This window comes from Anopheles nili, chromosome 2 (assembly GCF_943737925.1).
Source record: "Anopheles nili chromosome 2, idAnoNiliSN_F5_01, whole genome shotgun sequence".
NCBI classification, from domain to species: Eukaryota; Metazoa; Arthropoda; class Insecta; order Diptera; family Culicidae; genus Anopheles; species Anopheles nili.
The window spans coordinates 49,650,701-49,664,611 of record NC_071291.1 but is presented as its reverse complement, the minus strand read 5'-3'; the positions used below and the strand labels follow the sequence as shown (position 1 = coordinate 49,664,611).

General features: G+C 33.6%; 1 protein-coding gene across 1 annotated transcript in view; it reads right to left on the bottom strand.

The window, feature by feature from the left end:
* The window catches only part of LOC128721212 (protein gooseberry-neuro), a 17,309-nt gene extending 9,698 nt beyond the window's left edge, over positions 1-7,611 (bottom strand). Inside the window, exons 1-3 of the mRNA XM_053814939.1 lie at positions 7,548-7,611; positions 5,242-5,555; positions 2,456-2,527 (exon numbers count right to left, since the gene is read on the bottom strand). Of these exons, the coding sequence (XP_053670914.1) occupies positions 2,456-2,527; positions 5,242-5,555; positions 7,548-7,611 (450 nt within the window). The remainder of the gene's footprint in view (positions 1-2,455; positions 2,528-5,241; positions 5,556-7,547) is intronic.
* Between the last annotated feature and the right edge of the window lie 6,300 nt (positions 7,612-13,911).

Sequence of the window (13,911 nt, the reverse complement as noted above, 5' to 3'; positions counted from 1 at the left end):
GGAACACCACGAAAGAGAATCTATTCCATACACAACTTAAAGGTATAAATGATGTATGCACACACGATTATTCGTTGCATTCATTCTACAACGCGCACATATATTAGCAAACCTTAAATACACACACATTCCCACACACACACACACACACACACACACACACACATATATATATATATATATATATATATATATATATATATATATATATATATATATATATATATATATATATATATATATATATATATATATATATATATATATATATATATATATATTAGATATGAATAATTACGCGTATTATTAAGTTTTATGTATTTTGTGTTTCACCCCATTATGCATTTTTGTTATGACCTTCTTAGACTAATTCATCATATGATAACGGCTGACGATCTTCCATATCAAACTGTGCATGCACTTGCGATTGTTGCTTAAACACATTACTACTATATTTTTAAATTTAAAACATTACAATCATAACTATGCCCGTGATCATAGCCACACCAAACAATCATTTTTTACATATCATGCTGACGCCAATGCGTAAAAGATAAATGCCAAAAAACCTGAAAATTCCAAATCAAACGAAAAATAATTTAAAACGCGGCACGTTTGTGGTCCTCTTGCTGTGGTTCTTTTAGAAAATGGAAACCCCGAAACAGAAACTATCGGCCGCGTGCCTTTACTTTTATCCTTCCGCTTGTATACCGCGCGTCTGTTAATTAAATGATGATCAGGATAACACCTTCTCGATATTGATTCGGGCAGGTGCGAAAGTCAATCAAAACAGAAGAAAAGTGATGAATAGGTGGTACTTTTGGTCAAACGTATCAAAAGTAAGAAGTTTTTTTGGATAGGAAAAAATTATACGAGGCTCCGTAATGTGTTTTCCATGCTAGCTTGTCATTCAGATGCACAATTGTATATCGAATGGAAATCTACGCTCCTTTTGTTGAAAATAAAAGTACTATGTTTAAAATCGAGTTTTGTTGTAAAGTATTAAGAAAAAATCATGGAAAATCTATTTATAACATAATTTTGACTTATTATAAACATTATAACAATCAATGTTGTAGTTGAGTACTAAGAAAAAATTAATGAAAAATCTATTTAAAAACTATTTTTGACGTACTATAAACATTATAACACCCAAATCTAGTACAGGAAGAGGAAAGTTTTTCGAAGGAAAAGGTAAAACAGTGGTATTTCATAATACCGATAACATCAAATATAGTTTGAAGAATTAGCTAGTAAACAATGCAGTATCATTGATCAATACGCAGGGTTCTTAAAATTTGATTGAACTTCCTCCGTAAGCAGAACTGGCTAAACAGCTACGTTAAAATTTCAAGTCATAAAAAGCCTTAGGTTAGTTTAGCAAGGCAGTCTTTACCGAACACCAGTTGTTGAACTATGTTAGAACAAGATGTTTTGTACTAGGTTTTAAATCCAGCATATAATTTATTTATTTTGTTCTTTTTTATATAACTGGAAGCTCAAATCCATTACAACCAAGACAAAAAGCAATCCCAAACTTTGTATGTTTTTTTTAATTTATAGCAAATTTTGTATGTTTATTTTTTAACTTTATAGTTGAAGTTGATGTTTTTTATAGGGAAATAGATTTATGGGCGAATTCTTACGTCTCTTCATTCAGCTCAGAATACTCATATTCACAGTAAAAATATAAATATCACACTTTCATTTTTACTTCGGCATAGACTCGACTAACAACTAATAAATATGTCATAAACAACATTTCTTGGAAATTCAAACTACGAATGAATAAGGACGTAAAGAACCGTGCCGACTAATCAAGCAGTAAAGGTTGACATACAGATGCAACTGAAAGAGTGATTGAAAGGATTATATTGCAAAAAAATGTACCACGGTCCACATTAAGACTGAGAATACGAATGCCATATTAAATCAACTTTCATATTCGCTTTTTTACAGGCGTTATGAAGGTTAAGATCTTATGTCAGATTTAACACTTGGTTTCATATGGTTTTCTGCTAACTTCATTATACTATGTGAAAAAAATGGAAATGTCGGCCACAAATGCAGAAGATTTTTGATGGAACGGCAAACATTTTTTACAAAAGTGCATGTATTTTTGTCCGATTTTACTGACATCAATGTATATTTTTGTCCAAACTAGCTTAAAAATTCAAAATGTGATTCGTGAATAACAAAAGTCACGTAAATATCATATATGCTGGCTAGTCTTGCAGCTTACTTTTGAAAATTTATTCATTTGGCTCCATCGACTCTGGCCCATCAAGTATAGTTTAAAAAAAAACCATTTCATTGAAAAATGAAAATTTCGAATTCTCAAATAATATTAAATGCAGCAAGTGTTTTTTTTTCAATCAATTGATTCAGCATATAATGATCATGCTGGATTTAGTCATCCAAGAAGAGAAATGTTGAACAATAAAAAGGCATTTACCTGCCGGTAGCCCACGTCAGATCCTAGTCGACTAGAATATCTATTATCGGAGGGGTCGTCCAAGCTGGTCGTCTAGAATGGTAGAAGAGCAAAAAGTAAAAAAATGTTCTATACCATAATAGTTGTTTAAAAACCTCTTTTTATAATTTATTGTCTATTGACTTATAGCCTTTTTCCAACTTAATGTTTTGGAAGGTTTAATTCTCTTTTGGTATTGCCGACTCAATGGTTGCGATCCTATAAACCAACTTCCACTGGTACAGTTTCGAACGTGAGATTGACATGACAGCTTGGAAAATACTTATCTCGCCAACTTGGGCGAATGTGAAGGAGGTCTTTGCTCCAATTTATCGAGCCAAGCGCAAGAAGAGTTACCTTCAAAATGCTTGTTTGATGTGTGTTTTATTGTCGGCTTCTTCAGAACGTATGTCCCGTAGACACTCCATGCATATCACTGAACTGATCGAAAACAAATTTCCTTAATCGGATCATTGTTGTACGATTTTTTATATTTTCTTACCTCCGCGTGAAACCCGTGTGAGTTGGGGAGATCTGATGCTTTCCTGAGGTAAATGTCAACAATTGAAAGATTATGAAACTGGTTGTGGATGTGAAATCGCGATAGACGATTATGGATACGACGCAAACGGTTGATGCTTCCAATTTAGTTGCCATTCCATTAAGAATCAATGTTTCATTCATACGTAGACCAGAGATATCTTGAACAGGCATACCGCATTTTAAACTCGGAAACTCGGTTAAACTCGGAATATTTCGTTTAATATATTATACTATAAGTTTTGATTGACGAATTCTGGCACATGTGATGTGATTAAGAATAAAATTGAAATACTTATCAAAAACCTCATTTGGATTCAACCAAGTTTCAAGACCTAACATCGGTAGACGAGGTCTTTTGATGATTTTTTTCATTTTCTTTCAGCGAATAAAGTTCTGATTATTCTCTTCAATACGCATAAGCTCTACGTAGAAAAATATTAAGATTCAACAAACAATTGGATGTATGTATTTTCAAACAATCCGTGACTAAATATCTGCTACGCTACCGGAATTTCCTCTGGGTGAGAAATCTTTCACGTTTCAGTGGGCCACGTAAGCCGTCTCTCGCGGGAGATCATTTAATGGGGTTTATTGACTGGATCGGTGTAGCTTTTCCGCCTCTCGCTTCTGATCTTTCAAAGAATTTCATTCACAACTTCATACATCTGGACAAACGTTACGTCATGATGAGTCACGGTAGTAGATTGAAGTTTCATTGTCGAAACACTTTTCTTCAGAAAACAAATTATGTTTACTGCAAACAGCCGCCACACGACCAGACACGGCTATGCACGATCTTCTGATCCACTGATCCAAGGTTGTGAATGATGTTTGTATCAGTTAAATTGCAAACTGTGAAGAAGGCCGGTTACTGTGGTTAAAATGATGAGCTTTTTTGTCAATTTTCAATTCTTTTTACGTCTCATTCTTACTCCTAAAATTGGGTTTCCTTTCTTTTTCACCTTTTTTTTACCTTCAACTACTGCTTACAGGGAATTCAGATCATCATTCATCACAATTCACCGGTAAAAGCTAATATTCCACATGTTGGTCCGGCCAATCTACCAAATCGAGAATAAAGAACAGATCATCCGCCAAAAAGAGCTTTTGACTACCGAATGCGACCTCTTGGCTATTCATCATCGACGAAAGTCATTAGCGGTATCGGGAAAGTAGCAGATTCGTGTACCTCAGCAAATTAACACTACAAAATGATTCCTAATGTGTGTATGCTTCTTATATGAGCATACACCGTAGAATAAGTATTGATGTGGTATAAGCCCACTAAGGATAAATAACAAACTAAATATCAAACAAAAATATTCTAAATAAATTAAAGCTTAGTAGAACAAATGAGGTTATTGCAATATTCCGTTCATGTCATAACAAGCGTGAGCGTTCTATAAATGGCCTTTTTTAATTTGCAATTTCATTTCATTTGGAATAAAACACAATTTAAAGAAGAATTTGCAATGTTTGAATATATATGTAATTTTCAATAATCAGTAGACCATATTAAAAGCAGGAGTACTAACATTCCCATTAAAAAACTAAAAATCCCCGCGCAAAACAGATCATAAACAATTTTTGCAAGACTATTTTGTTCAAAATCAAATAGTATAACCTTTTAAGAGCTTCCCTTATGCAGATTGAAAGCCTTCAATTTATATCGTCTACAATATTTTTCTAATATAATATGAAGACAGCTCGTTTTTGAAATACTTTCAACTTATGTGATCAAAATTCCTATAGATAGTATTTTGAAATAAACATTTTTTCCTGTTTCATGACTTTGTTTTAGTTTTGTGTTAAGCCAATCTAGCACATGAAAATCGAGACACTTTTTAGAAATATGGAATATTTTTACGAGAAAGAATTTTGGGGAATTAGAATAGAAGAAAAATATGCTATCAATACCTATGCTTCGCAGTAATCAATAAATTAATATGATAGTACAAACACAATTTGTTATAATTTTTGAATAACAATGAAATAAAATTTCAGGTTGTGTTTGTTCTTGGAATATAGATATAAATTCAGATTATTTGATGTGAAGATTGAAATAAACTCGATGCTTTGTTTTCTTTTGTGAACGGAGTGAACCAAGTATTAAATTCAAACATAATTGTTTTACAGTGTAGCATAATTTTTATATGAAAAATGTATCTTTCATACGGTTAGATAATACTTAAATAATTTTAAACAATACTAATAAGTATTCTTACCTTAATAAGCTTTTCACGTATCTCCCAGCTAAAAATACCAGGATTCATTTTCTTCATGTCTTCTATACGTGCTTCTACTTCCGGAGTGGCTACTTTTGGTTTCGAGCCACCAATTACACCAGGACGAATAGAACCAGTTTCCTGATAACGATTCAAAATCTTAGACACACACCCATGGGAAACACGAAGTTGGCGTGAAATCACACAAGGTCGCACTCCGGAAGCAGCCATTTCGACGATTTTTAACCGAATATGGTTTGGCAAAGGTCGTCCATTAATAAACACACCGCCAAGTTGATTGACGCGGCCTTGACCTGATAAATATAAAGAAAAAAAGAATGTAATAGAAATTATAAAACACATATAGAGAAATAAGACAAAAGTGAAAGAGTTGTATTGTTGCTACCGTTGGCAAATCCATAAATAGCAGGCATCCAAAATCAAATGTATGTGTAGATTGTTTTGAATTTCATAAAGCTTTCATCTTTTTCACTTACTTATTTACTTTATTTCTTCATAGACATCTACTCATTTAATGCCATAGAAAGCTATAATCTTATAGCGCATGCAAATAGTGTATAATATTGATGATAATAATGATAATAATAATAATAATAATAACAGTAATAATAAATATTATCTTCTTACATTAGTTTTTCTAGCATTTTACAAACAAACCTCTAAGTAATCTGAAAATCAAACCTATATTTAACAACTGTTGTTTGTGCTGTACAAGCATTTGATACTTTATTGAAACATTACCTTCAGCACTTCATAGTCGGGCTTGACGAAATACATAGCCATTCATTTAGCACCGTTTTTCTCAAACTCTCAGGAATTCTAAAATAATGGTAGAACGACTTCAGAAATCGTTCGAGGTCGTGTGTCGCGTATACTGAATCTGCAATTTATTTGAACGTATAATACTATCATACCTTGCAAGCTATATCATAGTATGTGTATTGAATAAGATGATCTTATTCCAGAAGCCAACATAGATCAAACCAGATCGATCGCGTCAGGGAAACATCTGGTCCCAGCGTGTAAAATTCCGATTTTCCGGTTTTCCATTTCTTCTCGCCCCCGGTTGACCGGGTTTGGACCGATACGATTCGTCGGAATTCAGGTATAGCTAATTTGTACACCATATGCCTTAGCTCGGAGCATCAAACGCTTTGGTCTTTGCCAACCAACGTTGAATCTCCGCCCTTCCTTACTTTATACTCTTGAGAGAATTTGCCTCTACGTTTGGTGTTGGTTGTAGTGAATAAATGAGGCCAGTTGGTAGATTAAAATGTTCGTAGGTCAAGCAATTTCGGTTGCTGTTCCATCGCTTTCCTTTTGTAGCATTGAAAATTTAGGAAATATCACCTCACCTGCCGTCTGCTGTTCAGTGTGCTTAACTTAAAATTACGATGAAATCAAGCATTTGAGCCTCAAAAATAAAACACAAATAGAAAATACGAAACAAGGATATAAAATTAGTAAGGTTTAATTCGTATGAAGATTAGTTTTGAGGTATAATATAACTTCAATAGACAAATTAAAAAAGGTTCTTTTATGAGATAATGTAATGAATATAGCCCATTTGAGACAACATCCAATACAAAACAGAACAAAATTATAGGTTTAAAAGTGATTATTATGTAACATCAATACATATTCAACTTATTACTTATCTTAACTACTAATACAAGTTGAGGTTTAATATTTACCGAATCAATTATTGTGTAAATTGTACCACATATGTAAGACCCAAAGAAAAACATAATTATTTGCCCCTGTTTACGTTAAAAATGAATTTCAATATTATTTAAGTTAGAAATGATTAACTAATGATTAATTACTAATTAAAACTAATTACAAAAATTATCACTTTGATTTTTGCAATACAGGTAATCTGGCCTCAAGCAATTGCAATAGTTTTATATAAATTTAACTAAGAACTAACACATACATTTGTTAGTTGTTTCAATGCACACTGAAGTAAAACGAGCCTGATTTTAAAGCTGTGAACAAATTTTCAATAATTTGCTGCTGGTCAGCAACATTATTTCTCAACTTTTGTTAGTTCTAAATCGTTTAACGATAAACTAACAAGGTTCCATTTTCACAAACATCTTTTTTGTTCTAAGCCCTCCTAGGAAATTGAATTTCTTTGTTGAAATTCGAATAATTATATTAGAAACAACGATCGACAACACCAACGATAGAAAACGATCAACAACAATAACACAAATTATTTTCAAGGGACCTAAAATTACTTGAAATAATTATAGGCGTAACAATACGCCTGCTTGATTTACCTTGAAACGGGTATCCACTAAACAGCGGCCTCATGTTTAGTGAGTTAGCACCTGACATATCCATTACGAATGAGATTTTTGTATTCCAGGAGATCAATGAATCTAAGGGGAGCTTTGAGGACGATTAAAAATTCAGGCAATGTTTTTATTACAAATCATCACATATTTGAACGAATATGTCTTCTCAGTGTACCTCAAACATACAGATTACATTTATTTAATTCAGTATCTTCTCATTGTGTAGGATTGTTTCTTGCATTTTAACGATCACGATTACACGGAAGGTAATTGTAGGTTATTATATTCATTAGCGTGGTTATATCAGGCAGTATCATCATCACTAAACACTATTATTTTAAATTGCACGCATTCACTGACACTCTAAACAACAACACGAGCTTTTTTTACGCATGGGATACACACACTTTTCTGTGAACAACGCCAATTTAAGGTCAATTTCAATTGGTACGAATGCAGAACACTTCCGTTGCTGGGTAATACTCAAGATTCGTTGATAATATTCCTGTTGAATCGTTGTACATTTTTTGACTACTCGTCTATTCACGTACTAGTCTTTTCATGAAATTCATTTAACTAACGCAAATAGCTAAATTTACACTATCAGACATCATCGTTAAGGTGGTAATCGTCGTACACCCACATGTTAAACTGTACACTAACATTCAATAGCTATGCGCTGCTAGTGAATACCACTAGTACTAGCTAGTGAATAATTTTGACGGTGACGTTAAGAAAATACTATATAGAGAAAGGATCATTTAAACACGTGTACTTGTATGGAGATCGCACTAGTTTTAAAACAGAAACAGGAACTTGAAGTTTCACTCAATATTTTGGTATAGATGCAAATGATTCACACAAGATCCATGCACTGAAACCGAGTTTTGTAATTATTCTTTTGGCATGAAGCAACGAAGATCACTCGTTTTACCGACGGTTCGCCATACGTGATGACTTGGCAGAAAAACTCGCGCATAGAAATCTCTCAGAAAAATCGGCGCGCACGAGCACATGCCAGCTATGTCGACCGTTGTCGATCCGTTTACGACTGGCACTGGCCGCGATCCGTTCACGCGACCGCGAGCGCCTGCCGAAAGTCTTTCCAAGTAACTGGTTGGCCACGGACGAGAAAACAAAAACACTACTCATATACTTCTCGACTGTAAGCTGCGATTCCGCGCCACGATTGGGCCTGTGCTGTTGTTTGATCGATTGGAGGGAGTTGCTTACTTCGATTGCTTCGAGGGCTTACGCTACAGCGATATGCATGCGCGATGGAGATGAAATTATTTCCTCTTCTCGCGCACTGCGAGTAAGCGCGATACTGGTAACTTTATTGTTCACCCTTCTTTCAAACTGCCTCGTGATCTACACAGCCAAATGAAAACATGCCGGCTGTACATTACAGGACCTTAGTCTGACATACAGCTAGAGTATTACTTCTACATTGCCCTTACCCGCTAGCGTAGCACAGTTTAAACAGGGGTCTTTTTATAATGGTGTGAGTTTTGGATAAGGCAACTGTTGATATCTCATGTGCAACCCACATTCAGGAATATCTACGACAGACCCTGGGAGGACACTTCCTCCATGCTTCCGGTGATCAACACGATGAAATGGAGAAATAAAAGGGTCAACCAATACTTGCAAGCGATGACAAAACGTATCATTCAGTGGGGTGTATCCCTAGCGAAGGGGAAATTTCGTAGTTTAGTGAGCAACGCGACCTTAAACCAAACATAATGGCTAATACCGTTTCGTAACATAAGTTTGCGCCGACTTGACCGAAATAGAGCGCACGTTTTACCGAAAGAACAGCTGCCTCAAACATCCCTAATGTAGCTCAGGCACGTCAAACATACGGTTTCCATATTTCTTTCCAAATTATTCACATTTTGAACTGATTACATGGAATTCATTTAATACTGAAGCATGATTATTTTCAAAAATGAATGTCAAAATATACCAAACGAATGCTTCGGATGTAGCAAATATTCTCAAAATTAATAACAATAGAATGCGCAAAACCAGCGTATATAACTAGATAATATATCATTGCAATATTTTCTTTGTTTAGTTTATAGATTCTACTTTGAAATATATTTATTCAAAATTGAATTCTACTCTCAAATATATTCCCTAGTATATATTCTTCACCATGTTGCAGAACTTCATCATGATGCAAAATATAAGCGGTGTTGGACAACGCTGATATTACAAGGAATAATTGAAGCTAGAGTGAATATTACTGTGAACGAAAGAGATTTTCATCGTCAGTGACGATACTCGATTGTTTGGGTGCTATGGCAATAGAAATGGAGAAAACTCCGCCTACTTTCCGAAACCAACGGGTGTTATTAGAATCGACGAAACATGGCTTTGGCTGTTTTATACTTGCGCGAGCGCGTGTGTGGTCGATTCACGCTACGGACGCATTTCATCGATTTAATAGCTGTAGCATACGACGAATTTAAAGTTAGCGTAGCGTAGATCGCGTAGCGCAAGCGCAATGTAAGATCATTGAACAACAAAGATCCGTCAATTCAGCAGCAGACCAAATTATTATTTTAATTATGCTGTAGAAACCTAATAACATTTTAAACCAAACATTAAAACTTTAGCAATATTTATTCAACATTTAGAATAAGGGTGTCTAACAAGAAAGATTCTCATGCGCAGGACTGACTATCGGGCAACATGAAAATTTTAGATCTGGGTTTAGCTGTACGTCTTTTTAAAAAAAGAAGACACCCAAAATTTTTAGACAGGTTCTTACAAAATTCTTACACAATACATTTACCAAATCTTCAAAACTACTATTTAGATAAATTTATGCATTACCCGATGATATTTTATGCGTTGTAGTCAATATCTATAAGAATGAAGTTAAGAACGAAATAAATCTTTCGATTGTCTAATAAATCAATGGAAAGGAATAATGTATGGTAACTTTTTTTTACTTGAGCCACCATGCGTAAGCCACCCTAACTTTGATTTTAAACTCTGTTTCCACTTAGAAGATGTCAAAGATTGAAAAATTAATTTGATTAGAAGAATGAATAAAACGGATTCCCCAATTTAATTTTTGAGATATTTTAAATTGAATCATAGTTCCCAAGCACCACCACAATCGCTTCATCGTATGACAAACAACGTACAGTGATAGCAGTCCTAAATTGGAAGCTGTATGAAACCACACCAAGTGTTATATAAATATCTTTCAAACTGGCACTACAATCGAATGCAAGAGCTGAAAAGCAACACTTAGATCAAATCAGGGTAAAGATATCACTACCAGCGCAAGCATAAATTTAATACCATCATAAATTAAAAACCCGCCTGCTCTGTAATGATAGCACATGCTGCAACGGTCAAACGTATACTGTCGTATGAACTTGCTGATGAAGGTAGATACATATATCAATGGTCAGCTGTAGACATTTGCTTATTGTACATTCTTGTCGCGAAAGTAGGCTTCAAAATAAGTTCCATTTCGTTCATAAGATATCAAAGTGTATTTCACTGTGACATTTTTTAATTTTATAATTTTTTAAAATTTTATTAGTAAAAGTTTGCATTGGAAAGCAAAGTGTTTCACAAATACATAATTGTATTACATAAAATAGAAGAATATTAATTAAAACGTTAAGACATTGACATAACATAAAACTTTGACAAAAACATCTTAAAGCACTACATAACATAAAGATATAAATGCAAAAATAAAACATAGTTTGCCAGTAGATTCTGAGAGCATCTTATTTCAATTATTTTTTTAAGCCTCGAGTTATTGCTATTTATTGATATTAAAACCACTTTATTGATTCCTCTTAACGTATTCTTTGTCTTCAAGCTTTACTAGCTTTGATTGATGATTTGTCATCTCGAGTCACCGTCTATAACGTTTCTAGACATGACGGTCTTTCTGAGAAGTATATAGTTTCGCTCGATTCATCAAAATTCAAGTCTTACCATGGAACTTGCTCCTTGCAAAAAAAATTAACCGCTAGCAGAAGTGATGGTGAAAGGATGATGGAGAAATGGATTCAAGAAGGGCTGTGCCAACTACTGGTAGACTATGACAACCATTAGTGCTTTGCGTAATGGTGCAAGTAATTCAAGTAGCACCAGCAGCTAATGACCTGCTGTTTGAAAGTGGTATAACAATAGCAGGAACCGTTAGTGTTCATGTGATTGAAGCCGATTGAATGCCTGTTTGATATGTGGTCATAACGCAGCTGTCGCTAGACCAGGCTTTTGGTTGACTGATGGTTATACAACATTGGTTACATGGGTTACTTAAGTTTGTTAATTCCTGATAATTTTTATTTTTTATTTGCATAACTAACATTTTAATTCGTTTTCTGATTTTTGGGTTCTATTTGAATGTCTAAAGTCGTCAAAAGGAAAAAGTATGATCAACATGTTTACAAATAAGAGTTATCTTCTCTAATTTCTAACTCTGGACTAAAATTTTGGATAGCAAAGAATTTCGTATAATTGTAATACCTTTGAAAAATCTATTAACAATATTTCAAATGCTTATATCAAGTAAACTAATGTGAAATAGTTGTGATATTTACATGTGTTTTACAACAAAAATAAAACCCACATGTGGCGATATGATTTCTTATATACTACTTTTGCATAGGCAGACAGCAATACTTCAAACTTCATTAGTTCTGGTAAAATGACGGGTAGTGGTCGGGTTATTTAGATTGCTGTTTGATTCCTTTAAAAAATTTGAAAAGTTTTCAAAAATTTTAATATAATTCTATAAATTGAATGCAAACCAATAAAGCGAAACAAATTGATAAAACTGAAAACTGTTGAAGGCTTTATTATTATTATATTCAATTTATCAGTATATTATATAATATTATTGTTTTTATTAATATTATTATTATTATCGTTATTTTCAATATTATTACTATTACTTCACTAGAATATTCATTAGTACTATACCAAATGCAAAAAATACTTTCATTGAAACATGCATTCAGAGCATGCAACATATCACGATAAAATAAGGGAGATTACGATAAGCATAACAACAGGGTACTGGTTTTAACAATATTTTGTGAGCAAACAATATTTTGAACAAAATCCAATATGAGCGATGTTTGCTATTTTTTACTTTTACTAGCACTCATACCTTTGAGCTTCTATTTGGTATTTCAATTGAAATAGCCATCAAAACCCTTTATTGATGTAGGAAGTCCATTGAAATGTTAGATTATCGTATAGACAGATTTTCAATCATCAGAAGCAAATCGATCATTTGTTCTCTACTTTCGATTGATCATCTCTGGCATCTATCAGAGATTGCCATGTTATCGGTAAAAACGCAAACAGCGGGTGGGTTGACATTTCTAGGTATTCTTAAATAGTCCGGTAATTCGATTGTCTCGAGAAAACAATGATCCTTCTACCGTTGTTATCTTCGTTCGTCTTCTGCACATTGTAAAACAGGTAACAGGTATTGTTCTTTGTAAGCAATTTTGGATATTATCTGCATATGACGCGAGGTATCATATTCTGAGTATTCTGTGGACGTTCTCTTCACTGAACTGTGTATTGTAATATTTGTTTCTTTTTTTTAGCTACTGTTCAAAATTTTGTCACAGATAGGCACTATTTGAGCGATTGCTTCCCTTGGGAACATGTGAAGGGTGCTTCTGAAAGTCTTTTCAGATTGTCGGATTGTGATACTTTTACTTCTGTTTACTTTGAGTTTCATCTTTTTTTTCATTCAAATAAATGAATGCAGTCAATGGACGGTCAGTATCCAGTTACACGAAAATAAAAATAAAATTTCATGACGATAGCTTTCACGAAATTTGGTAGGTTAATAAATGCTTAACTGAAATTAAACTGTCTGTCAAAATCAAAATTGTGTGAATGCAGCTCCGTGCATAGATCTTTGCATTCAACATTTTTCAATACACCTACAATTTGTATCAATTTATTGAATTACATCATTAAATGATCAATGGAAGATGTAACTACATGATTGTAACTATTAAATATATGCGACGGAATAAAGCCGTTAAAAGAAACACAAATTAGACGTTCAAGAAATTTATATATACAAATCAGGTTAGTATTACGTATCATGTAACGTGGCTAAATATTTTGTTAAGATGGTAAATTATGGTACATCTAGCAGTCATTTAAAAATACACCATTCCTCGTAAATGTTTACACCTGCAATGCAATCATATGAACATACGAACGTATTAGATTTATTGTTCAATTGTTGGTCAAGGATATTGTGTCGCATGATTTGTGGGATCTTACGAAATTAACGATTCTACAGAAAAAATAAACAATTTCTTGTGCC